Below are 27496 nucleotides of genomic sequence, written 5' to 3'. Positions count from 1 at the left end.
AAAGCTCCCAGTCTCTTCTCTCCTGATGCTTTGGTTTCCTCTGGTTGAAGCAGTATGATGACGATGTGCCTTGCTGTAGTTTTACTCAGGCTGCAATTTGTTCTGTGTGGTTTTGTTTATGCTGTTTCTTCTACTAGGATTATTATATTTCTGGATTTAAGGATATCAACAAATTTGGAAACTTTTCTGGCATTATTTCTTCAATCGCTCCCTCCTACCCCATTTCATCTTACTCCATGCCCTCTTCCCTTCAGTTCAGTTCAGTTCAGTCGCTCAGTCATGTCCAACTCTTTGCAACACCATGGACTGCAGCACCCCAGGCCTCCCTGTCCATCACCAACTCCTGGAGCTCACTCAAACTCATGTCCATCGAGTTGGTGATGCCATCCAGCCATCTCATCCTGTCGTCCCCTTCTCCTCCTGCCCCCAATCCCTCCCAGCGTCAGAGTCTTTTCCAATGAGTCAGCTCTTCACATGAGGTGGCCAAAGTACTGGAGTTTCAGCTTTAGCAACAGTCCTTCTAATGAACACCCAGGACTGACCTCCTTTAGAATGGACTGGTTGGATCTCCTTGCAGTCCAAGGGACTCTCAAGAGTCTTCTCCAACACCACAGTTCAAAAGCATCAATTCTTTGGCGCTCAGCTTTCTTCACAGTCCAACTCTCACATCCATACATGACTACTGGAAAAACCATAGCCTTGACTAGACGGACCTTAGTTGGCAAAGTAATGTCTCTGCTTTTGAATATGCTATCTAGGTTGGTCATAACTTTCCTTCGAAGGAGTAAGCGTCTTTTAATTTCATGGCTGCAATCACCATCTGCAGTGATTTTGGAGCCCAAATAAATAAAGTCTGACACTGTTTGCACTGTTTCTCCATCTATTTCCCATGAAGTGATGGGAACACATGCCATGATCTTAGTTTTCTGAATGTTAAGCTTCAGGCCAACTTTTTCACTCTCCACTTTCACTTTCATCAAGAGGCTTTTTAGTTCCTCTTCACTTTCTGCAATAAGGGTGATATCATCTGCATATGTGAGGTTATTGATATTTCTCCCAGCAATCTTGATTCCAGCCCAGGATTTCTCATGATGTACTTTGCATATAAGTTAAATACGCAAGGTGACGATATACAGCCTTGACATACTCCTTTTCCTATTTGGAACCAGTCTGTTCCATGTCCAGTTCTAACTGTTGCTTCCTGACCTGCATATAGGTTTCTCAAGAGGCAGGTCAGGTGGTCTGGTATTCCCATCTCTTTCAGAATTTTCCACAGTTTATTGTGATCCACACAGTCAAAGGCTTTGGCATAGTCAATAAAGCAAAAATAGATGTTTTTCTGGAACTCTCTTGCTTTTTCGATGATCCAGTGGATGTTGGCAATCTCTTTTCATCTGGGACTCTAATTATACATGTATTAGCCACTTAACTGTACTGCTCACTGATACTTGTGGGGTTTTTTAAATCATTTTTTTCATGTTTTCTACTCTAGATAGTATTTATCACTCCATCTTTAAGTTTGCTAATCTTTTCTTCTACAATGTTTAATCTGCTGTTAAAGCCTATCTAGCGTGTTTTTTTCTGATTTCAGACACAGATTACATCCTCATCTCCAGAAGTTTAATGTTGGTCTTTTTCACGTTTTCTGTGTCTTTCCTTAACATGCTTTCTTCTATCTTCTTGAACATATTAGTATATCTATTTATAGTAGCTGCTTTGATGTCCCTGCCTATTAATTTTATCATCCGTACCATTTCTTGGTCTGTTCTACTGATTGCTTTTTCTCCTTTTGAAATGTTATATTTTCCTGTATCTTTGCATGCTTAGTAACTTCTGATTTGAATGTCAGGCATTCTGAATTTTAACCTGTTGGGTGATAGATTTTCTTCAACTCCTTTAAGCATTTTTGAACAATGTTCTGGGATATAGTTGCTTTTGATCTTTTCAAGGAGTACTTTTAAGTTTTATTAGGTGGAACCAGAGCAGCCTTTAGTCTAGAGCTTGTTAGTCATTACTGCTGAGGCAGCACCCTTCTGATCATTCAATCCAACCTCTTATGTATTATGAGGTTTTCCCATTTTGGCTGTTGGGAATGGGAACTATTCCCAGACTTGCATGAACTGTGAGAAGTGTCTGCCTGCTCCTTTCTGGTAGTCCTTTTCTCAGACTTGAGTAGTTTCTTCACGTGTACACTGCTAGTCAGTGTTCAGCTGAAGACCCAAGAACTCCCTACAAATCAAGAACTCTCTCTCAGTGAACTCTTTTCCTCTCTGGTATTCTTCCCTAAGAATTCTGGCTATGGTGGCCTCTTACACATCTCAACTGTCTCCTCAACTTAGGAAAACTGTGGGGCTCTGTTTGAACTCCATATCTTTGGGTGAAGCAATTGTAAGGATCACTGTCCTGCTCTACCTATTGTCCACAGGGTCTGAAAACCACTGTTTCATATACCTTGATTTTGTTTCCTGTTTTGAGTAGTTTAAGATGGAAGAATAAATCCAGTTCCTGGTACTCCATCATGGCCAGAAGAGCCATTGACCCAATTCTGACTGTCATGCTCACCACTCCCAGCTGTGACTGCCTACAGACCACCACATACCTGCCTCTACCTCATTCACCCTCCAGGCTTAAACCTGTTTTGGTTCATTATTACTTCTGAGGACATTATCTCTTTCACAAATCTGGTGATTTCAAAGCAAGAGATGACCTTTTCAATACCCAGGCCTCTCAGTCCCCTGACTTCTTATTCCACGATCATGTCCTCTACCCTACCTTGGTTGTCCACTCTCTTGGTTAAACACCAACCTTATCTTTGCCATAACTGCATCCATGACACAATCCCAATTTCAAGCATCCCATTCTTCAACCATGACCTTCTCTCCTTCCCACTCATTCCTTCCAGGACTCTAAATTCTTCATCCACTGGGGATAACAATTTTGGAGCCTACTACTTTTTCTCATCCATCTCATGTGTTTCTTTTTCTCCTTTACCTGGTTTAGATTCCGTGGTCCACTGTTATATCACTCTCTAGATAATCCTCTACTCTTTGCCTGCACTTCGTTAGTCGTACACATTTGGCAAACTGCACCTCTGGTAATCTCTCTCTTGGCTAACTCTGCCCATGCCTGTGCTTCCCCAACAGAACAGGCAGGAGGGAGACACACAACCATGCTAACTGGTCATACTTGAAATCAATGCCCAGTCACTTAAAGCAGTCCCTCTGAGCTGTCCAACAATCCTACTACAATCTCCTAGTCTGCGTATTCTCTCCTTTCCTAGGAAATAGTATTACAATTTATCACATCTCCTCAATTTTCCAAGAATTGTTCTCCTAGCCTTACTGTCAGGTGGCAATATTGTTTCTGATTTTCTGAGAACTATAAACAAAGATAAGTCCCACAAGCTCCTAGCACCCACCATCTGCATCTGTAATCTATACACTCTTATCATTTCTTCCATTACTATTGAAGAATTAGCTGTCAATACTTCTTTCTAAGGCCAACCTATCTACTTGTGCTCTTGAGGACTGCATCCCATTCTGCTTACCCAAGGATATGGCTACAGCGGTTCCTCCCCCTCCCTCTAGCATTGTCAATTTCTCCTTGTTTTCTGGATCCATTAGGACACTGCATTCCAGAGAAATGCCTTAATATCTCTTATCTTTAAACTACCTTCTCAGTAGTCATATTTCCCCCTGGCTACTCATTCATTTCTCTGCTGCCCTTTACAGTGTGTTTAACATAAATGTCTATACTCTTGAACTTACCCCCACCACTCTAATGAGACTATTCTTTTAAAAGACACCAAAAATCTCCATGTTGGTAAATCTAAGGCTCTACTCTCAGTCCTTACTAGCTGGTTCTTCCTTATCTCTCCAAGCTCTAAATGTTGGAATGCCCCTGGGCTGTCTTCTTCTGAAGCAACATCCCTCTCCACTGGTGACCTCACTCAGCTCCAAGACCCTAAATACCATTGCTGCTGCTGCTGCTAAGTTGCTTCAGTCATGTCGGACTCTGTGCGACCCCAGAGAAGGCAGCACACCAGGCTCCCCCGTCCCTGGGATTCTCCAGGCAAGAACACTGGAGTGGGTTGCCATTTCCTTCTCCAATGCGTGAAAGTGAAAAATGAAAGTGAAGTCGCTCAGTCATGTCAGACTCTTAGTGATCCTATGGACTGCAGCCTACCAGGTTCCTCCATCCATGGGATTTTCCAGGCAAGAGTACTGGACTGGGGTGCCATTGCCTTCCCCGACTAAATACCATTACAGGTTGACAAAGCACAGATTTATTGCTCAGGCAATAAACTGATAGTTTCAGCTCAGTTCAGTTCAGTCACTTAGTCATGTCTGACTCTTTGTGAACCCATGGACTGCAGCACACCAGGCCTCCCTGTCCATCACCAACTCCCAGAGCTTACTCAAACTCATGTCCATGGAGTCAGTGACGCCATCCAACCATCTCATCCTCCATCATCCCCTTCTCCTCCTGCCCTCAATCTTTCCCAGCATCAGGATCTTTTCCAATGAGTCAGCTCTTCACATCAGGTGGCCAAAGTATTGGAGTTTCAGCTTCAACATCAGTCTTCCAATGAATATTCAGGACTGATTTCCTTTCGGATAGACTGGTTGGATCTCCTTGCAGTCAAAGGAACTCTCAAGAGTCTTCTTCAACACCACAGTTCAAAAGCATCAGTTCTTCAACTTAGTCTATCCTATATCAAATAGGCATTTCAAATTCTTGATCTGAAGGCCAGATTCATGATCTACCCCCAAAATGCTCTTCCCACAATCTTCTACATCTCAGTAAACTGCAGCTTGATTCTCCCAACTACTAATGCTAAAAAAAAGTTGAGAAAGATCTTAGAATCCTCCAATTTCCTCATACTTTATCTCTGCCTATACTGGTAAGTCTACTTTCAACATGTATCTAGAATCCAACCACTTCTCAAATCCTTCACTACGTTCACCCCAGCTGGAAGTCATCATCAGCCCCATCTGAGTTGCTCCATTACCCTTCCAACTGGTCTCCTTGCTGTGGCTCTTGTTCTCAAGATATTAACAGTCATCATTTTACCCTCCTGCTCACACCTTCCAGTAGAGTGAACCCTCCTCACATCTTCACCACCAGCATCCTTACAGTGGCCTTAAGGCTCAACTGGGCCACACAAGCCTCATTTGAAATTAATGCCCAGTCATTTAAGGTAGGCCTTCTGAGCTGTCCAACAATCCTTCTACAATTTATTTCTCTACTATGTATCTTCTTCAGATATGCCAAACAAGCTTATGACCTTTGTCTTTGTCCCAAACAGTCTTGTCCAGAATTGCCAAGGTGTGTTTCCTTTTTCCCTCAGGTCTCTGCTCACACACACATGATCAGTAAGGCCTTCCCTGACAGTCTAGAGAAAGTATCACCCAATCACATCCCCTTTCTCCCCTGCCCGACTCCCATTTTTCTCTAAAACATTTATCACCATCTGACACACTAAGCGTTTAATTTTACTGTCCTTTGGTGCCTGGACCTCCTTTTTAGAATGTAGGCTCCATGAGGGCTATGTCCCTAGAGCTCAGCACACATTTGGGTGCTATCTCCTCGAAATTTACTTCATTGGCTTCCAGGGTACACACCCACTATTGGCTCTTTTATTATCTCACTAGGTAGTCCCTTTTTATCTCCTTGCTGGAAAATGAAAAGTGAGAGTACAAAAGCAATTTCAGGAAGATAACTGGTCTTCTACTAAGTTGGGTGGGACTTATGACCACAAGACCAGACAACTACCTACCCTCTAGGGAGAAAGATACCCAGGGATGCCAGGAACTTACTTCTATGTATGCAAAAGCAACCCCATGAATCGCAGCACGCCAGGCCTCCCTGTCCATCACCAACTCCCAGAGTTCACTCAGACTCATGTCCATCGAGTTGGTGATGACATCCAGCCATCTCATCCTCTGTCATCCCCTCTCCTCCTGGCCCAAATCCCTCCCAGCATCAGAGTCTTTTCCAGTGAGTCATCTCTTCACATGAGGTGGCCAAAGTACTGGAGTTTCAGCTTCAGCATCATTCCTTCCAAAGAAATCCCAGGGCTGATCTTCAGAATGGACTGGTTGGATCTCCTTGCAGTCCAAGGGACTCTCAAGAGTCTTCTCCAACACCACAGTTCAAAAGCATCAATTCTCCGGCGCTCAGCCTTCTTCACAGTCCAACTCTCACATCCATACATGACCACTGGAAAAACCATAGCCTTGACTAGACGGACCTTAGTCGGCAAAGTAATGTCTCTGCTTTTGAATATGCTATCTAGGTTGGTCATAACTTTTCTTCCAAGGAGTAAGCGTCTTTTAATTTCATGGCTACAGTCACCATCTGCAGTGATTTTGGAGCCCAAAAAAATAAAGTCTGACACTGTTTCCACTGTTTCCCCATCTATTTCCCATGAAGTGATGGGACTGGATGCCATTATCTTCGTTTTCTGAATGTTGAGCTTTAAGCCAATTTTTTCACTCTCCATTTTCACTTTCATCAAGAGGTTTTTTAGTTCCTCTTCACTTTCTGCCATAAAGGTTCCTCTTCGCTTTCGCAAAGAGTCGGACACGACTGAGCGACTGAACTGAACTGATGCAAATAGGACATGTGTAGTAGGACAGCCAACAAATGAAAGCAGGACTGGCTTTTTTCTACTGAAAAGCAAGGGAATTTTACATTTCTTTTTTGTTGCTCTAGCCAACAGAAAACATAAAATAGAATTCACCACATAGTCATAGAAACACTGAAAGAACTCCTAAAGTAACTTATTTTATAAAGAGAATGTATGTGTGTGTGCTCAGTCATGTCTGATTCTTTGAGACCCCAAGGCCTGTAGCCTGCTAGGCTTTTCTGCCCATGGAATTTTCCAGGCAAGAATACTAGAGTGGGTTCCCATTTCCTATTCCAAGGGATTTCCCGAGCCAGGAATCGAACCTGTGTCTCCTGCATTGCAGGTGGATTCCCTGCAATGAGGAATCTCTATAAAGAAAACAGGTTAAAAAAAAAAAAAAAAGGACTTCCCTGGTGGTCCAGTGGGTAAGACACCATGCTCCAAATGCAAGGGACCAGGGTTCAACCCCTAATCAGGGAACTAGAGTCTACGTGCCACAACTAAGAGCCTAAATGCCACAATTAACAATTCTGTGCGTGGTGTGGCCAAATAAAAAAAATAATAAATATTTAAAAAAAAAGAAAACAGGTAGTCCCTAATTTATCTGGCCAAGAATAGTAGATGTAATTAAATATATATGTAATTATCATATATATAGTGAATATAATTATAATAACAAGGATAAAAATTAGCATTTTTCTACCTTAAAAATATAGTTGGCTAAATTTATGGAATAATATTGAAAAATGCTCCTGATAAAAAGTTAAAAGAAACAATAAAATAGCATTTCCCCTTAAGTTATACAACCTGGTAAAGAATGACAGAGGAATTGTCACAGATTGAAGATTAACAACAAATAACAACTAAATGTAATTTGGGACCCTCAACTGAATCTTAGAACAGGGCAAAAAAAAGAGAGAGACATTTGTGGAAAAACTACTAAAATCCAAATAAAGTCTAATGTAGTTTAAAACAAATAAATCCAAACAAAAGAAAACCCCATTCAGTACAAGAAACTTTCTCGGCAACTAGCACATATCTCTGCCTGGAAGTTCCACACTTTCCAGGGCTGGATACTTTCATTGTTAGAAGGTTCTTTCCTGTATTCTTTTGAGTTACAGCTTCTTGTAACTTCACTCAGTTTAGTTCTTCCTTCTAGAACTAGGCACATTAAGTCTAATTCCTTATTTAACACATATTTATATCCTGCCTCAAGTTTCTTTTTGAAGCTTGACACACCCAATTCCTTTCATTTGACACATTATGATTTTTATACCCTTTACATTCTTGTCACCCAACTTTTAAGGGACTCCACTTTGTCAATGGCCTTTCAAAAATTAATGCCCAGAACTGAACATTAGAAGCATGTCAAACTATTTCTCTTCTTTTAGATACTACACTTCAGTGCCTAAAATTGTCCTCTACTTTTTAGCAGGCACATCACATTGGCCATGAATCATTTATCCATACTTGTGTGGTATAGTTCAAAGTCTTAACATTCCATTTTTCTCCTCACAGAATCACACTGGCAAGTGGTTAAGTGAGATGTCTGTCCAGAGTATTCTCTATGAAAAGAGAGTCTTCATTCATCTGTAAGCTTTATCTGAAAGTTAAAAATCTCAGCTGACACTTGCAGGTGGTCACATACACACACTTTAAAGCTGCTGTGCACCCTTTTCCAGACACCAAAGCGTCAGGTCCTGAGTTCCCCAACAGCTCTTCCTGGGCTGGAGTCATCTATTACGGAAAGCCAACTCATTACTTCCTTGTATCTGGGCATCATTATTCTATTTTCTGACCTGTCACCCTCAACACCCCCAAACACCTTTGAAGTCAAAGCATCAGTCATTTTTGTCAGATGTAGAAAACACACAAAGCATGTGCATGGGATGCTCTTATATCCACACATGCAGAAACCTGAACACCCAAAGGTCGCCTAATCCCTGCTGTTGCATAATGGGCCTTGATTTAAAAACAAAATAGTATCTGCAAAGAAATCTTCCCTTATTTGACGCTTTGGGGACGGAGGGTTCCTAGTCAGGCATGGGATGCCAGCAACACTCGATCACCTCATACAATCTCTAAGACGAAGCCGAGGGAGGCGGCTCCCCCAGGAGTAACATCGCTGGCGGGGCTCCCGGGACCCCCTCACCTCTCTTGTCCAGAAGCCACATGAACGCGAAGCAGGGCAGGAAGCCTATGGGCCCCCACAGCACGAGGAGCGCGATGTCCCAGCTGGAGAAGCCGTAGGCCTGGCGCGCCGAGTTCTGGATGGGGCCCCATGTGTTCCAGACCAGGCCCTGCGCGAACCCCAGCAGCGAAAAGAGCAGGAGCACCAACCAGCGGCGCCCGTACACGCGCCCGGGACTTGGGGCTGCCGCTGGCAGTGCCGCCGCCGCCTCCCGGCTTCTCCGAGCAGCCCCCGGCGCAGGCCCGAGCCCCGGCCCTAGCAGCGGCTGCCGTTCCTCCTCGCTGCTCCAGCCCGAGCCCATCTCGACGCGCGGCCCGCGGGGCCACCGCCCCGCACGGTCCGGGTTGCCGCAGACCAGCCCCGCGCGGATACTGCCGGGCTAAGCCGAGGCCGAGGTTGCTTTGGTCGCCCTGGGCCTGCCGGCCGTGTTGCTGCGCCTGCGCCGCGCTAGCCGGCCGCGGGCCGGGAGGAGGGGCAGGAGAGACCGGAGAGGAGGGGGCTTAGGGTGCGGGACCCGAGGTGCTCTGTCTTCCGGGGCTGGAGCGGCAACCTGGGCGAGAGAGGGAGTGGAGCCGGGGTACCAGAGCGCGGACCGGGAGGATCTGGAACGACCGGGAGGAGCGCCGCTGAGCCTGGGGAAAAGGGAACTCCCGGACAGGCTGTAATAGAGGAGGTTGGGCGAGGAACCTGGATTGTTGGAGGAAGTGTCCAAGTTTACGTCATGTGCCCAGTAAACAACTCGAAGATCTCCGATCACTTAAGCTAATGCTTATTTCTATATTGGGTTAATTGTCAATTCTGAAGGATTTATAACTTCGGAATTTAGAGCGGGAGATAGAATAAGACTGACGCGTAGTAGGAAGGATTGCCGCATGAAAATCGTTTGTTTTTTATGTACAGTAAGTATTGTCTTATTTAATCAGACATTTTTCAGTGCTTTACATACCCAACGAGGAAATTATAAACAAGTCAATTTAGTTCATATGTAGAAGATACAGATCTCTTTCTATTCTTTTGCCTGTCATTATTAGGACAATAAAGATATATTTATTAAACCTGAAAGATTTTTGCCCCCAAATGACCTAGATCTATCTCCAGTTATTATGATTTTGACTAGATGAGTAAACGAGAAGACGGGAAGTTGTCGATCTCTTGATCAAGCAGCCAATAGTTGCATTTATTTTGATATACAAATCCAAAGGTCTGACAGCTGTCGGTTAGTGTCCTGAAAATCTAAGTCAAGCGATATGGCTTGTTCAGGGTTGGAAATGAGTCATAAGAAACGCAATTAAAGCACGTTAGCCTGAGGCTCACATTACCGGCAGCCACGAAAACCAGGTGGAGTCCTCTTGCTCCCAGAAGGGCAAGAGAAATGGGGAGAGACGAGGAAGAGAAGCGTGAACTCTCCCAGTATCTAAGGCTGTTAAGAGTGGCTGCACAATAAAGCAAACGCAGAGCCACCTTCCACTGCCTTGAGCGCCACAAAAAAACAAACCATCCCCTAAAACTCCAATACCGTTGGGAGGAGGAAAGCGCCAAGGCAAAAACGAAGGACCTGACTAGGAAACGAGGAGAAGCAGAAGCGAAGCCAAGAAACAAGGACAAAAAAAGACAACAGTTTGGAGAATGTAAGAAGGGCCACAACCGAGACCACGTGCATACGTTTCAAGCACCCCTGAATCAAAACAAACCTGCGTAGCCCCGCCCATCCCCGTCACGTGACATCCACGTTCGTGCAGCTTCCGGAAGAGCCCGGTAGCCACCGCTTCACCGCTGGAGTTTTGGCCTCTCTCAGACCGCTTCCCGCTGTGTTTTTCTTTTGGTTTGGGCTGAGCCCGCGTAGTGCTTGCCATGGCAGCAAGCCCCGGGGCGATCACTAATGCGGACTCTGCATTTGGAGGTGGAGAGAAGGAAGGTAGGTACTAGGCGGGTCAGACCAAGAAGTTGTAACCCTCTTGTCTTCTTGACACCTCTCATATGACCGTTTGTCTCTACGGCCTAGCAGTAAATTATGCGTAAAACTTTGTTTTCTAATAAACGTGATGTTGTTCAAATTGTGGCACCCAGCTTTTAGATCGACTGGTCCAGTTTCCCTCCATCCTACAAGTGTTGTTTGACCCATAAAGGTGTTGTGAATGTTACAGTGGATTGAACCACCTTGAGACACATGGCGTTATCTTGGACTTTTGTGAACAGGATTATGATTTCAGTGGAATCCTGCTTTGGAGAACGAATGTGAGCCTGAGATCCCTGTTAGGATTTATTGAATGATTGCTCCATGCCTGGCACAGTTCTGGGTACTGCCAAGGGATCCAGAGACCTTTGACTGTATATAACAATGCCTTTTCCCAGTTGACTAGAGGGGTCTGGAAGGGCAAAAGAGTGACTGCTACTCCTGCTGCTGCTGCTGCTATGAATACTGTCAGTAGTGCATACTGAGTGAGGATTGTCATCAGGAGAGATGCCAGTGGGGAAAAGATAAATACTTTCAAGGAGGGAATAGTTTGAGGTGGGCCTTTATGATTTGATGAAATAGTGACCAACTTAGGTGGTTATGCTGGTGGGGGGCGGGGTGTGAGTCATGGGAAGACAGGGAGCAGAAAAGCATAAGATGGATATGATTGGTGGTCAAATAGTCATGTTTGTCTAGAGGAAGAGATGACCGTTCTGAGCAGAAGCAGCAAATTACAACTTCTTACTATCTGACCACAATCTCCTGCCTTTATAACTCCCTTTTTTATGTACCCCAAAGAGACAACTCCTGAGCTTCATCTGTACCTCCAGTCCATTGTTACATTTTCTGTCTATCTGTATCTCCTTATCTAGTTTAGAGTGCATGTCATAGTTTATTATTCTGATCTTTCTCTTGAAAATACACTTTTCTCTTGTCCTTGCTTGCCTTTTACTCCTCTGACAAAACCCATACTCTGGATGAACCCAAACTTTTGCCCTCTGCACTTGCACCTATATTGCTGAACTTTGCTGTGAAAAGTCCTGGGCAAGTTGATGTGATGTTATAAAATGAAAATAGTCAACCTCTTGAGTATTCACTCAGCATGAGCCTGAGACCTTGTGATCCTCTGTTCTTGTAGTAACCTTGTTTTCTTTTATCAGTGAGGATTCTCCAACTCTATATATTCTCTTTTCATCTCTTCATCACATTGAGCTGATGACTTTGCAAGTCAGGCCAGCTCTGCATCTGATCTGCTCTTTTCCTCCTTCACTATCACACCGTTGTCCAAATCATCCACAGTTCTCACCTAAACCACTACTGTGTCTTCAGGCCATGTGTCCCCGTTTCTTCTCTTGTGCCCCTCCAATCCCTTCTCTATTCGGTGGCAAAAGTGACACTGTCTTACTTAAAAGTCTTCAATGAAATCCATTGCAGTAAGAACTTAGATTAAAATCCAAACTCCTAACCATGACCTACAAAAATCTTTGATCTGGGCTCTGCTGATGTCTCTAGGAGCACCTCTTGTCACTCATCACCCCTTCTGCTCTTACCTGCCTTTCATATAACTGGCTTCTTAGTCTTCATATTTTAAGGTATGTCACCACCTGAAACCTTACCAGATTAACCCATCTAAATCAGTCATTGTAGTTTTCCCCTGATCCCTAAGCGTGTGTATGTTCTGTAATACAGCATCCTGCTTCCTGCACTTAGCACAGTCTGTAACTACTTGTTTATCATTGTGTCTTCCCGTAGACCTTAAGCACCTTGAGGGCAGTACATATATCTGTTTTATTCACAATGTTGCCCAAGTAGCAATACAATGACAGGCTCCTGAAAGTGAAGTGGGTCAGTCGTGTTCGACTCTTTGCGGCCCTATGGGCTGTAGCCTACCAGGCTCCTCCATCCATGGGATTCTCCAGGGAAGAATACTGAAGTAGATTGCCATTTCCTTTCCAGGGGAGCTTCCTGACCCAGGGATTGAACCTGGGTCTCCTGCATTGGAGGCAGACATTTTACCCTCTGAGCCACCAGGGAAGCTCTACAATGTCAGGCTCCTAGTAGTTTCTTAATACCTATTTGTTGAGTGAATGAGTAACGGAATCCCAAGACAAGCCCAGAGGCAGAAGGAGAAAGAGCAACTCAGAGTCCAGGAACTCAAAGAAGTTGGTGTAAGGAATGTTAAAGAGACAGAGATCCTGAAGGCACCTTATACCAAATTAGGGACTCTGGACTTTGTGACAGAAACTTTTAAGGGGCTTTAGGTAGGGGATCACTGCTTTAAGGAAGACCACTGCAGCTGAAGGATGGCGGATGGATTGGAGGAAGAAACACTGAAGGGAAGGTACTTAAATCTCCTTAGCCACAGCATTCTCCTCTGTAAAATGCATAACTGTTGTGGAAATTAAAGATACTTGTAGATCATCTAGCTTAAGTGTCTGGCAGGAATTACATATTCAACAATATGTAGTTTTCTGTTGGGGAAAAAAAAAAGTGTGCTGGCATTGGTGACTGACTGATGTTCAGACGGAGAGAAAAGAGACTGGAGATGTCTCTGAAATTTTCTAGCCTGAGTAACTACGTGTAAATTAGGAACCTGAAGAAAAAGGAGGTGGTTGGGAGCGCTGCTAAGTTTTAGTGTGCACGCTTAGAGTTTAGGTTTACAGTGATGAGGCGAAAGATGTCAAGCATGTTGCTGGGGAGGAGGAGGTTTTTACTGTTTATTCAGATACCACAAATCCACCCTTTTAAAGTGTTTTTTAGTATGTTCACAAAGTTGTGCAGCCATCACTAATGTAATTGCAGAACGTTTTCATCATACCAGAAAGAAACCTAGTTCCCATTAGGAGTCACTCCCTATTCACCCTCTCTCCATTCTCTGGCAGTCACTAATGTACCCTGGCTCTATGGATTTGCCTATGCTGGGCGTTTCATATAAACTTGGAATCATACAATAGGTGTCTCTTTATGTCTGGCTTCTTTCACACAGCATAGTGTTTTCCAGGCTCATCTATGTTGTAGCATGTGTCAATACTTCATTACTTGCCGTGGCTGAACACTATTCTGAAGTATGGATATGCCGCACTTTGCATATCCATTCATCAGTGGGCATTGTGTTGTTTACACTTTGGGGCTTCTATGAATAATGCTGCTATGAACATTTGTTTACAAGGTTCTGTGTGAAGGTATGTTTTCTGTTTCTCTTGGGCATATATCTGAGTGGAATTGTTGGGCTATCTGGTGATTCCATATTTAACGATTTGAGGAAGCTTGTCATTCTTAATCTTGAAGTCCTAAGGAGGGAGATAAATCTGATTAAAGTATGGATTTGCTCCCCTGAAAAATATAGCACATGTACACATTTTTGCAGGTGACTTCAAATATTTGTATTAAAGGATTGATTCTCTGAATCTTGTCTGTGGAGCTTTCAACCCTATTTTTAAACTGTCATCCTCCCCAGAAAACACTTTGGGGTGACTGCCTATTACCATTACAACTAAATGGGCAGAATCCTCCTGGAAGAGAAGACTTTGCTTTCAATTAGATAAGGCTTGTGTGAATAAAGGGTAAGAAAAATACAGACATTAAATAAATGCACATGAAAGGTTCACTAGTATAGTAACAAGTATTGTGGGGGGTCATAGAAAAGTTAGTTTTTGAGCAAACACTACCACTGCATTATCAAAAAATATTTCAATGTCAGTGTAAATGGGAGGCTCTTCCATCTGGGGAGACTGTTTCATCTGGTGAGACTGAAGACAGTTCCTGCCCTAAAATAGCCTATAAATATAATTTGGGGGGAAGAACACAGATAAAAAGACTTAAAGGATAATGCATAATCACACCACAGGAGGCATGTTACATGCTTTGCCGGTGAGAGGAGAATGAATGCAAGTTGTATTGGTCTGTGCTTCTGTGCATAATTTGAAAGTTTGTTATACGGTCCTCACTCTGCACACAGCCTTGGGTCCCACAGGCCCACTCTTAGAAGACCTGAGCACCTAAGAATTTTAGAATCCTCAGGATTCCTGGAACCAATCTCCCTCACATACTGAGGGACAGCTGTAGTGTGAATATGGAAATGAGTGAAAGAAGTCGTTTCTGGTGAGGAGGCCAGAAGTAGAAGTGAGTGGAGAAAAGCCCAAGGCACACAGGGGCCAGAGAGTGGGAAAGAAAGTGAGGAATCAGACTGGTTCTGCTTGGAGTGAAACGTGGTAGGGCAGACAGGTGAAACAAGGATGATTATGTCCTTGGAGACCTGAGAGGAGCAGGGTGAGCCAGAACATTGAAGTGAAGAAGAAGAAAATCATAGGTTTCAATTTTCTCAGAAAAGCAGGGTAGGGCACCACACTGAGTTAGGGAGTGGAGAGAGAGATTGGGGATTTGACAGTGAAGAAACTTTGTCAAGTTGCTGTAGGGGCGAGGGCGATTGGGAGTTCCTTAGTGGCGAATAGTGTGTTTGAGTGCTGAAAAGGGAACGGTAGAAGTGAGCGTGAAATCCTGGAACGGATTGATCCCTTTGTTTTGAGAGTGCTTGTTGTGAGTTTGCTCAATAGCTCATTGTACAGAAGTGGAGAAAACAAATGGTTAATTTTAATAAAGTTTTATACACTTAAAAATGAGCTCCGATTTCACAAAACATTTCTTTGCTGTTAGTTTATGTCAAGCACTGTACTAAGCTCTATATGGAAGTAATGGTTTGCTTTCAAGATTGTGATTTTTTTTTTAATTGTGGTTGACTTACAGTATATTATTTTCAGGTATATTACATAGTGATTTGATATTTGCATACATAATGAAATGATCACAGTAAGTCTAGTAACCATCTGCCCATACAAAGTTGTTGCAGTATTATTGACCATATTCTTTATGCTGTGTATTATATCTTCGTCATAGCTTGTTTATTTTATAACTGGAGGTGTGTCCCTCTGAATGCCTCCTTTACCTTTTTCACCCACCCACACCTTCCTCCCTGTTTGTGCAATGTGTCTGTGAGTCTGTGCTTGTTTGTTTTTTTAGAGTCCACATTAAGTGACATCATATGGTATTTGTCTTTTTTCTGTCTGATTTGGAATAATACCCACTAGATCCATCCATGTTGTTGCAAATAGTAAAATTTCTCTTTTTTCATGACTAAATAAAATTTCATTGTATATATACATACCACAAGGATGTGATATTTCTAGTTTGAAGTAACAGCTTGGAAATTATTAAAACAAACATGAATAAGCAGAGCACAGAGGATTTGTGGGACAGTGAAAATACTTCCTATGATATTATAGTAGTGGATGTATGTCATTAGACTTTAGTTGTTCAAATCCATAGACTGCACAACACCGAGAGTAAGCCCTAAGATACACTGTGGACATTGGGTGATTACAATGTGCCAGTTTAGGTCCATCTTTGGTGAAAAATGTACCCTTCTGGTGAGTATTGCTGATAAAGGGAGGGGCGTATATGGGAACTTTCTGTACCTTCCTTCTAATTTTGTTTTAAACCTAAAAATGCTGTTTAAGAAATGGATTTAAACAAATATGAAACTACTTATTGTTAACAATCAACTCAAGTGCTGAATGTGAGATGTTATTTCTAAGATCATACATTGGTTGAAGCATTTCAATGAAATTAAAAATTGCGGTATTTTGAATCTGAATCTTTCAGAGTGAGATTGTATTTGTTTCCATTGGACTCTGAGTTTAAAATCTTTTCTGATTAATTTTTTTTAATTGAAGTATAGTTGCCTTATAATCCTATGTTAGTTTCAGGTATATAACATGATTGAGTATTTTTACAGATTATACTACATTAAAAATTATTACAAGATGATGGCTGTAATTCTGTGTATTATATGGTATTTCCTTGTTGCTTATCTATTAATATTTTATACATAGTAGTTTTTATCTCTTCATCTCCTACCCCTAATCTCATAGTTGGGGCTTTCCAGGTGGCACTAGTGGTAAATAATCCCCCTGCCACTGCAGAAGATCCAGTTTCGCAAAGAGTTGGACATGACTGAGCACATAGCACAGCAATCTTATAGTTTGAGTTATACCCATGCTTATGCCTTGATGAAGTGAAGGGTTAAGTATTATTCACTCAGTCATGTCCGACTCTTTGTAACGCCATGGACTGTAGCCCACCAGGCTCCTCGGTCCATGGGATTATCCAGGCAAGAATACTGGAGTGGGTTGCCATTTCCTTCTCCAGGGGATCTTCCCAACCCAGGAATCGAACCCAGGTTTCCTGCATTGCAGGCAAACTCTTTACTGTCTGAGCTATCAGGGAAGCCCTGGTGAAGTGAACGATGCCTCCTTTCTAACTGTTCTTCCAGTCCTGCCGGAGAAAATAGCTCATTCCAGAGCTGAATGGACATTAGTTTCATTAACAGCCGACACTCATACATAATTAGATTTATTCCTTTTCAGTGAGAGGCACCAAACTCTCCATGTCATTCTTGTTCTAATTTTTCTAAAGGGCAGGAGGAGGCAGGGAAACCTGAAGGAAAACAAGACCTGTGTGATCTTAAAAAGTAAAAAATTCTCTTGCTAGAGCACATGTGTAATTCATGTGGCTAAGGTACTTCATATCTGATAATGATTAATATTAGGAAAGACTAGAGATCTCTTCAAGAAAATTAGAGATACCAAGGGAACATTTCATGCAAAGATAGGCTTGATAAAACAGAAATGGTATGGACCTAACAGAAGCAGACGATATTAAGAAGAGGTGGCAAGAATACACAGAAGAACTGTACAAAAAAGATCTTCATGACCCAGATAATCACGATGGTGTGATCACTCACCTAGAGCCAGACGTTCTGGAATGTGAAGTAAAATGGGCCTTAGAAAGCATCACTGCGAACAAAGCTAGTGGAGGTGATGGAATTCCAGTTGACTATTTCAAATCCTAAAAGATGATGCTGTGAAAATGCTGCACTCAATATGCCAGCAAATTTGGAGAACTAAGCAGTGGCCACAGGACTAGAAAAGGTCCGTTTTCATTCCAATCCCGAAGAAAGGCAATGCCAAAGAATGCTCAAACTACTGCACAATTGCACTCATCTCACACGCTAGTCAAGTAATGCTCAAAATTCTCCAAGCCAGGTTTCACCAATACATGAACTGTGAACTTCCAGATGTTCAAGCTGGTTTTAGAAAAGGCAGAGGAGCCAGAGGTCAAATTGTGAACATCTGCTGGATCATGGAAAAAGCAAGAGAATTCCAGAAAAACATCTACTTCTGCTTGATTGACTATGCCAAAGCCTTTGACTGTGTGGATCACAAGAAACTGTGGAAAATTCTGAAAGAGATGGGAATACCAGACCACCTGACTTGCCTCTTGAGAAACCTATATCCAGGTCAGGAAGCAACAGTTAGAACTGGACATGGAACAACAGACTGGTTCCAAATAGGAAAAGGAGTATGTCAAGGCTGTATATTGTCACCCTGCTTATTTAACTTCTATGCAGAGTACATCATGAGAAACGCTGGACTGGAAGAAACACAAGCTGGAATCAAGAATGCTGGGAGAAATATCAATAACCTCAGATATACAGATGACACCACCCTTATGGCAGAAAGTGAAGAGGAACTAAAAAGCCTCTTGATGAAAGTGAAAGAGGAGAGTGAAAAAGTTGGCTTGAAGCTCAACATTCAGAAAAAAAGATCATGGCATCCACTCCCATCACTTCATGGGAAATAGATAGGGAAACAGTGGAAACCGTGTCAGACTTTATTTTTCTGGGCTCCAAAATCACTGCAGATGGTTATTGCTGCCATGAAATTAAAAGATGCTTACTCGTTGGAAGGAAAGTTATGACCAACCTAGATAGTATATTCAAAAGCAGAGATGTTACTTTGCCAACGAGGGTCTGTTTAGTAAGGCTATGGTTTTTCTAGTAGTCATGTATGGATGTGAGAGTTGGACTGTGAAGAAAGCTGAATGCCGAAGAATTGATGTTTTTGGACTGTGGTGTTGGAGAAGGCTCTTGAGAGTCCCTTGGACTGCAAGGAGATCCAACCAGTCCATCCTAAAGGAGACCAGTCCTGGGTGTTCATTGGAAGGACTGACGCTTAGGCTGAAACTCCAATACTTTGGCTACCTCATGCAAAGAGCTGACTCATCGGAAAAGACCCTGATGCTGGGAAGGATTGGGGGCAGGAAGAGAAGGGGACGACAGAGGATGAGATGGCTAGATGGCATCACCAACTTGATGCACATGAGTTTGGGTGAACTCCAGGAGTTGGTGATGGACAGGGAGACCTGGCGTGCTGCAATTCATGGGATTGCAAAGAGTCGGACACCACTGAGCAACTGAACTGAACTGAACTGATACTAGGAAAGCAAAACTGTTTAGTATTTTAGACATTGTGACAAAAAACAAATAACATAAAATTTATCATCTAACTTTTTAATTTAGGGATTTGATTTAGGTCATACCTCAATGGTCTAGTGGTTTTCCCTACTATCTGCAGTTTAAGTCTGAATTTGGTAATAAGGAGTTCATGATCTGAGCCACAGTCAGCTCCCGGTTTTTTTTTTTGCTGATTGTATAGAGCTTCTCCATCTTTGGCTGCAAAGAATATAGTCAGTCTGATTTTGGTGTTGACCATCTGGTGATGTCCATGTGTAGAGTCTTCTCTTGTGTTGTTGGAAGAGGATGTTTGCTATGACCAGTGCATTCTCTTGGCAGAACTCTATTGACCTCTGCCCTGCTTCATTCTGTACTCCAAGGCCAAATCTGCGTGTTACTCCAGGTGTTTCTTGACCTCCTACTTTTGCATTCCAGTCCCCTATAATGAAAAGGACATCTCTTTTGGGTGTTAGTTCTAGAAGGTCTTATAGGTCTTCATAGAACCATTCAGCTTCAGCTTCTTCAGCATTACTGGTCGGAACATGTACTTGGATTACTGTGATATCGAATGGTTTGCCTTGGTAACAAACAGAGATCATTCTGTCATTTTTGAGACTGCATCCAAGTACTGCATTTTGGACTCTTTTGTTGACTATGATGGCTGCTCTGTTTCTTCTAAGGGACTCTTGCCCGCAGTAGTAGATATAATGGTCATCTGAGTTAAATTCACCAATTCCTGTCCATTTTAGTTTGCTGATTCCTAAAATGTCGATGTTCACTCTTGTCATCTCCTGTTTGACCACTTTCAATTTGCCTTGATTCATGGACCTGACATTCCAGGTTCCTATGCAATATTGCTCTTTACAGCATCAGACCTTGCTTCCATCACCAGTCACATCCACAACTGGGTGTTGTTTTTGCTTTAACTCCATCATTTCTCCACTGATCTCCAGTAGCATATTGGGCCCCTACCGACCTGGGGAGTTCATCTTTCAGTGTCTGTCTCTGCCTTTTCATACTGTTCATGGGGTTCTCAAGGCAAGAATACTGAAGTGGTTTGCCTTCAGTCCATTGCCTTCTCCAGTGGACCACATTTTGTCAGAACTCTCCACCATGACCCGTCTTGGGTGGACCTACACGGCATGGCTTATAGTTTCATTGAGTTAGACAAGGCTGTGGTCCATGTGATCAGACTGGTTAGTTTTCTGTGGTTGTGGTTTTCAGTCTGTCTGCCCTCTGATAGAGGAGGATAAGAGGCTTATGAAAGCTTCCTGATGGGATAGACTGACTGAGGGGGATACTGGATCTAGTTCAGTAAATCCTTACTGAATGGGAGGCCATACTCAGTAAATCTTTAACCCAAATTTCTGTTGATGGGTGGAGCTGTGTTCCCTCCCTGCTGTTTACCTGGGGCCAAACTATGGTGGAGGTAATGAAGATAGTGGTGACCTCCTTCAGAAGATCCTATGCATGTACTGCTACAGTCTGTGTCCCCAGCCCTGCAGCAGGCCACTACTACCCACGCCTTCACTGGAGAATCCCGGCCACCCACAGGCAAGTCTGGGACAGTCTTCTATGGGGTCACTGTTCCTTTCTCCTGGGTCCTGGTGCACAAAGTTCTTTTGTGCCCTCCAAGAGTCTATTTCCCATTCCTGTGTAAGTTCTGGCAGCTCTATGGTGGGGTTAATGGTGACCTCCTCCAAGCAGACTTACGCCATACACACACCAGAGCCCCTGTCCCTGTGGCAGACCACTGCGGACCCATACCTCCACAGGAGATGCTCAAACACAGATCTGTCTCAGTCTCTGTGGGGTCCCTCGGTCCTAGTGCACAGAAGGTTTGTTTGAGCCCTCTGAGCGTCTCTGGCAGGAATGGGGTTTGATTCTAAATGCAAATTTGCCCCTCCTACTGTCTGGCTGGGGCTTCTCCTTTGCCTGTGGCCGTGGGGTATCTCCTCACAGCCGGTCCAGTGAAGCGCAGCTGCCGCTTCTGACCTTGAACATGGGGTATCTCCTCTGAGCTGCTCTAGCGATGAGATGCAGAGTTCTAAAGAATATCATGGAGAGATAAAAAAGCCTTCTTCAGTGATCAGTGGAAAGAAATAGAGGAAAACAAAGAATGGGAAAGACCAGAGATCTCGTCAAGAAAATTAGAGATATCATGGGAACATTTCATGCAAAGATGGGCACAATAAAGGTTAGAAATGGTATGGACTTAACAGAAGCAGAAGATATTAAGAAGTGGCAAGAATACACAGAAGAACTGTACAAAAAAGATCTTCATGACCCAGATAATCACGATGGTGTGATCACTCATCTAGAGCCAGACATCCTGGAATGTGAAGTCAAGTGGGCCTTAGGAAGCATCACGATGAACAAAGCTAGTGGAGGTGATGGAATTCCAGTTGAGCTATTTCCAATCCTAAAAGATGATGCTTTGAAAGAACTGCACTCAATATGCCAGCAAATTTGGAGAACTAAGCAGTGGCCACAGGACTAGAAAAGGTCAGTTTTCATTCCAATCCCAAAGAAAGGCAATGCCAAAGAATGCACAAACTACTGCACAACTGCACTCATCTCACATGCTAGTCAAGTAATGCTCAAAATTCTCCAAGCCAGGGTTCACCAATACATGAACCATGAACTTCCAGATGTTCAAGCTGGTTTTAGAAAAGGCAGAGGAGCCAGAGATCAAATTGCCAACATCCACTGAATCATCGAAAAAGCAAGAGAATTCCAGAAAAACATCTACTTCTGCTTGATTGACTATGTCAAAGCCTTTGACTGTGTGGATCACAGTGAAATGTGGAAAATTCTGAGAGAGATGGGAATACCAGACCACCTGACCTGCCTCTTGAGAAATCTGTATGAAGGTCAAGAAGCAACAGTTAGAACTAGACATGGAACAACAGACTGGTTCCAAATAGGAAAAGGAGTATGTCAAGGCTGTATATTGTCACCCTTTTTATTTAACTTCTATGCAGAGTACATCATGAGAAACGCTGGGCTTGAGGAAGCACAAGCTGGAATCAAAAATTCTGGGAGAAATATCAATAACCTCAGATATGCAGATGACACCACCCTTATGGCAGAAAGCGAAGAAGAACTAAAGAGCCTCTTGATGAAAGTGGAGGAGGAGAATGAAAACAGAGGAGAATGAAACAGTTGGCTTAAAGCTCAACATTCAGAAAACTAAGATCATGGCATCTGGTCCCATCACGTCATGGCAAATAGATGGAGAAACAGCAGAAACAGTGGCAGATTTTATTTTGGGGGGCTCCAAAATCACTGCAGATGGTGACTACAGCCATGAAATAAAAAGACACTTACTCCTTTGAAGAAAAGTTATGACCAACCTAGACAGCATATTCAAAAGCAGAGACATTACTTTGCCAACAAAGGTCTGTCTCATCAAGGCTATAATTTTTCCAGTAGTCATGTATGGAAGTGAGAGTTGGACTATAAATAAAGCTGAGTGCCGAAGAATTGATGCTTTTGAACTGTGGTGTTGGAGAAGACTCTTGAGAGTCCCTAGGACTGCAAGGAGATCCAACCAGTCCATCCTAAAGGAGATCAGTCCTGGGTATTCACTGAAAGGATTGATGATGAAGCTAAAACTCCAATACTTTGGCCACCTGATGGGAAGAGCTGACTCATTTGAAAAGACCCTGATGCTGGGAAAGATTGAAAGCAAGAGAAGGGGACGACAGAGGATGAGATGGTTGGATGGCATCACTGAGTCAATGGACATGAGTTCAGGTAAACTCCAGGAGTTGGTGATGGACAGGGAGGCCTGACGTGCTACAGTCTATGGGGTCTCTAAGAGTGGGACATGACTGAGCAACTGAACTGAACCATTTTTAATACTGTTCATAGTAAGTATATTCACATTAATATGAAACAGATCTCGAGATTGTTTCATTTTGCAAATCTGAAACTTTGTATCCAGGAAACAACTCCCCTTGTTCCTCTCTCCTCAGCCCAGGTAATTGCCATTCTAGTTTCTGTTTGAATTGGGCTGTTCGATGCCTCATATAAGTGGAATAATACCATGTTTGTCTTTCTGTGACTGGCTAAGTACTTGCATAACTCCATTAGAGTTTTTCTGACCTAGTCTAAATGTTCATTATTTTTTACCCTGATATATACCATTCCAGTAGAGAAAGCAATGGCATCCCGCTCCAGTACTCTTGCCTGGAAAATCCCATGGACAAAGGAGCCTGGTAGGCTGCAGTCCATGGGGTCACTAAGAGTCGGACAGGACTGAGCAACTTCACTTTCACTTTTCGCTTTCATGCATTGGAGAAGGAAATGGCAACCCACTCCAGTGTTCTTGCCTGGAGAATCCCAGGGATGGGGGAGCCTGGTGGGCTGCCTTCTATGGGGTCGCACAGAGTCAGACATGACTGAAGCGACTTAGCAGCAGCAGCAGTAGCACACCATTCCAGATGATAGATGAATTGTGTGTATATACAGTAGTCATCAGATTGATGAAGCCATCATGGACTTACATAGTATATATTTAGAAATAAATTAGCTCACAATACTAGGACCCAATTCTTTGTTCTTACTGTATCACTATGGTGAGTCTCTGTGTTATAACTTGAGGCTTACCCTTATATCACCCTCTGATGTTTTTAAAATGTGAAACTATTAACTTTAAAATTCATACCTGACATGAGAGGTGAGCTCCTTTCAATTTCAGAATCTTTTTCTCTGTTGTGTGTGCTAAGTTGCTTTAGTCGTGTCCAACTCTTTGTGACCCTATGGACTGTAGCCCACCAGGCTCCTCTGTCTAGGTAAGAATACCGGCATGGGTCGCCACGCCCTCCTCCAGGGGCTCTTCCTAATCCAGGAATCAAAGCCTGTTATGTCTACCTGCATCGGCAGGTGGGTTCTTTACCACTAGCACCACTTTCTGTCAATTAATATTGACAGAAGAGTATTCTGGAAAATTGGTAAATTTTCCATATTTTTGTCTTAAATTTTAAATCTCAAATACAAATCCAAGCCAGATACTAATTGACTGAAGCCAGATTGCTAGCAGATTCAGAGAAATTAGGTTTCAACTGATATTATACTTTGCATTAATTAAAGAAAAAATTAACTGAGAACAAAGCAAATTGCTTTTTGATGGTGTTTAACTATCTCCAAAGAATTGTTACCAAAGCTGTAATAAATTGTCCAAATAACATGGTACATTTAGAAAGAGAAGACTATTGTGTGACACGTAGATCTCTAATCTGTTTTTTCAGCAGTTTCTAAGTCATCTAATTAGAAATTGCTGCTTGCTGCAAGTTTAGACCTAAATACACTTATCCTTTAAAGGCTGTTTAGGTTGCTTCAGAATTTTTATAGCTCTTTGCAGACATCTCTGGCATGGAATGACTGGGTGCATCCCTAGGCTATTTAACTAATACAATGCAGATTGCATTCTTCTTTAAAGAAATTATAACACTTAAATTTGTTAATTTAACAGCCCAGTTCATTGTTGATTAAACTATCAGAAACCAAATTAGTTTTATTTCACAACCAGCTGATTGTTTTATGTCACTGATAGGCCTGAAATTCTGCAAATACGCTGATTTCCTGTTATGGTGAACAGTCTACTGATGTATTCTGCATATGCCGTATGGCACTTTTCATTCATTTAGCAAATGTTTGAACATTTAATATATCCCAATCACTGGGCCTGGGACTTTCTCAGCAAATTTTGGTTTTTAGGATCTCTTTTAAATAACCTCCGAGATGTTTGAAGTTTTTTCTTATCAGATCATTAGATACGTTCTGAAAAAGTTAATGTTATGTTAGAGGAAAAAGTATTTATTTACTTCTTTGAAACTCTTCTGTCCAAGCACTACTCATGTATTACTAACGTTACTAAGACCGTGTTCAGTTCAGTTCAGTTGCTCGGTTATGTCTGACTGTTTGCAACCCCATGGACTGCAGCACACCAGGCCTCCCTGTCCATCACCAACTCCCAGAGCTTACTCAAACTCATGCCCATTGAGTCAGTGAGGCTATGCAACTGTCTCATCCTCTGTCGTCCCCTTTTCCTCCCACCTTCAATCTTTTCCAGCATCAGGGTCTTTTCTAACTAGTCAGTTCTTCACGTCAGTTGGCCAAAGTATTGGAGTTTCAGCTTCAGCATTAGTTTTTCCAATGAATAATCAGGACTGATTTCCTTTGGGATGGACTGGTTGGATCTCCTTGCTGTCCAAGGCGGTGTACTTAGTTGTAAAAATATGAGGACTGTTTTGAGAACACTCAAAGCCATGTGATCTATTGGCTCTGATTTAAGATAAGCAGAGTAAATAAATCCTCATCCCCAAAGGGTTGATACTTCTATTTTTCTCTGTCATTTAAAGTTCTGGAAGCAAGATGTTCAAAGCTTGAGATTTTACAACCTTAAAGCTGAAAAAAATGTTACAGTGGGTCACACCAGCCATGATTTATTCAACCTGTTACAGAGCACTCTAGGGAGAATACAGTTGTCCTTGAAAATCACAGCCTCAGAAGGCAAGGTGCTATACTGGTTATGAACTAATAACAGAGCCCTGACTACAAGTTAGTTTATTTATGTGAAAGGATTCAGGAGGTAGAATTTTGCTGGCTTTGGTTCAGGGGCACGAAGATGGACATTCTTTGCATACTTTCAGCTGGTGTTCACTGTTTCCCCAGCCTTTGTTTTCTCTCTCAAGATGGTAACCACGATACCTGTTTTCCAGGCAGCATGTAGGAGAGGAGGACGAGGGGGGGAAAGGCTGATTTAGCAACTTCCAGATATATCTCTGGTCACTCCCATCTGCAAAGGAGTCTAGGAAATGTAATTTTTCGGCCAGTCCCATTGCCCAAAGTTCTGTTAGCGAGGAAGAAGGGAACAAATACTGGATAAGGTAGGCAACTAGCAGTCTCTACTACAGGATTAACTACTGCCCCCAACACACATGCATACGAACGAGAACATCCTTCTGTCCCCAGCAGCACACATGTATCTGTTACCTGTGAATGCATCTGAAGTTTCCCTTCACCAACTTTTTTTAGGTTTAGGTTATACTGTCTCTATGAGTTTTTAGTGCTAGTGTAAGTCCTACTGTTTCAATTCTTTGGAAGCAGGATTATGCGATAGGAAGAGCACCAGACTTGTAATTGGAGAACCTGACCTGTTGTCCTGTCACCACTGGTGTTTTGACCTTTGACATCTGAACTTTCATTATCATCTGGATAATGGAAATAAAATAACCTCTGTAGCTGTATTTTACAGACTTCTTAGTGGATCCAATGAGTATTTTTCTTTTAATGTCTGTAAAAATGTGTGGCAAATAATAAAGCCTTACACAAGTAAATATCTGGTATCCAGGTGGCACAGTGGTAAAGAATCCACCTGCCAATGTAGGAGACGCAAGAGACATGGGTTCAATCCCTGGGTCAGGAAGATCCCTTGGAGGAGGAAATAGCAACCCACTCCAGTATTCTTGCCTGGAAAATCCCATGGACAGAGAAACCTGGTGGACTGCAGTCCATGGGTCACAAAAGAGTCAGACATGACTAAGCACGCACACACCCATTGTTACAACGATGATGATGATGTTCAAAGCCAAACTCTCATCTTCCCAACAGAAGATGTTGCTTCTAACTTTTCTCTCGTGGCAAGTCAGAAAGTCTGGAAACCTGTCTTCCTCAGAGCTGCATCTGCCTTCCACCCCACATCTCTGTGGTCGTAGTAGTCTTTAATGTTATTCTCTAGTATTTCTCCATGTCTACCATCTCTGCTTTCCTCACTGCCACCCCTTGTTGTTCAGGGCCTTATTACCACACTTCTCGCTTGGCTGTTGCAATAGCTCTCTGAGTCAACTCTAGTCCCTACAGCTCTACATATTTCCACAGAGCCCTTGTTTTTATTGTTAATGAACAGAATGTAGCAGGGGACTATACCATGGGAGAAATATCTAGTAAATTATTTTTCTACTTTTGAGACATTAGATTGTTTATATTTTCAGGGTTTTTTATTATGCTAATAGATGTTTTATGCAAATGTGTAGATTTTTTTATTTCACTGATAGGCCTGCTGGTCATATACATGTTCATAATTCATATATATGAATATATATATATGGCTTATGATTACCTATTTTATTAAAAGCAAATTTCTCTAACATCAGTTATTAAGTTAATAGGTGGTTCTTTGGGACTTCTACTTCATTTTCCCAGTTGTTTCCCAAAGGGTAGTTCTAATTTATATGTCACAAACAACAGGTAGTATCATGAATGTATTGTAGCTTTTCAGGGTCTAACAAAACTTTAAAAATATATAATTGAAACTGTGGCTTGTCTATTTTCATACACAAGGAATCCAGGCACTCCCAGTCC

At 42.6% G+C, this 27496-nt stretch overlaps 2 protein-coding genes across 3 annotated transcripts in view; one reads left to right on the top strand and one right to left on the bottom strand.

The window, feature by feature from the left end:
* SLC49A4 (solute carrier family 49 member 4) overlaps positions 1-9123 on the bottom strand; it is a 101123-nt gene extending 92000 nt beyond the window's left edge. Inside the window, exon 1 of the mRNA XM_068980353.1 lies at positions 8784-9123. Within this exon, the coding sequence (XP_068836454.1) occupies positions 8784-9123 (340 nt within the window). The remainder of the gene's footprint in view (positions 1-8783) is intronic.
* Positions 9124-10609: 1486 nt separating this feature from the next.
* HSPBAP1 (HSPB1 associated protein 1) overlaps positions 10610-27496 on the top strand; it is a 54637-nt gene continuing 37750 nt past the window's right edge. For both annotated transcript variants that reach the window (XM_068980733.1, XM_068980724.1), the window contains exon 1: positions 10610-10737. In XM_068980733.1, coding sequence (XP_068836834.1) covers positions 10674-10737 — 64 coding nt within the window. In that variant the 5' untranslated portion in view covers positions 10610-10673. The remainder of the gene's footprint in view (positions 10738-27496) is intronic.

Source organism: Capricornis sumatraensis, chromosome 1 (assembly GCF_032405125.1).
Source record: "Capricornis sumatraensis isolate serow.1 chromosome 1, serow.2, whole genome shotgun sequence".
Lineage (NCBI taxonomy): Eukaryota > Metazoa > Chordata > Mammalia > Artiodactyla > Bovidae > Capricornis > Capricornis sumatraensis.
Note: the sequence above shows the minus strand (reverse complement) of the source record. Positions and strands in the feature narration are given on the sequence as shown.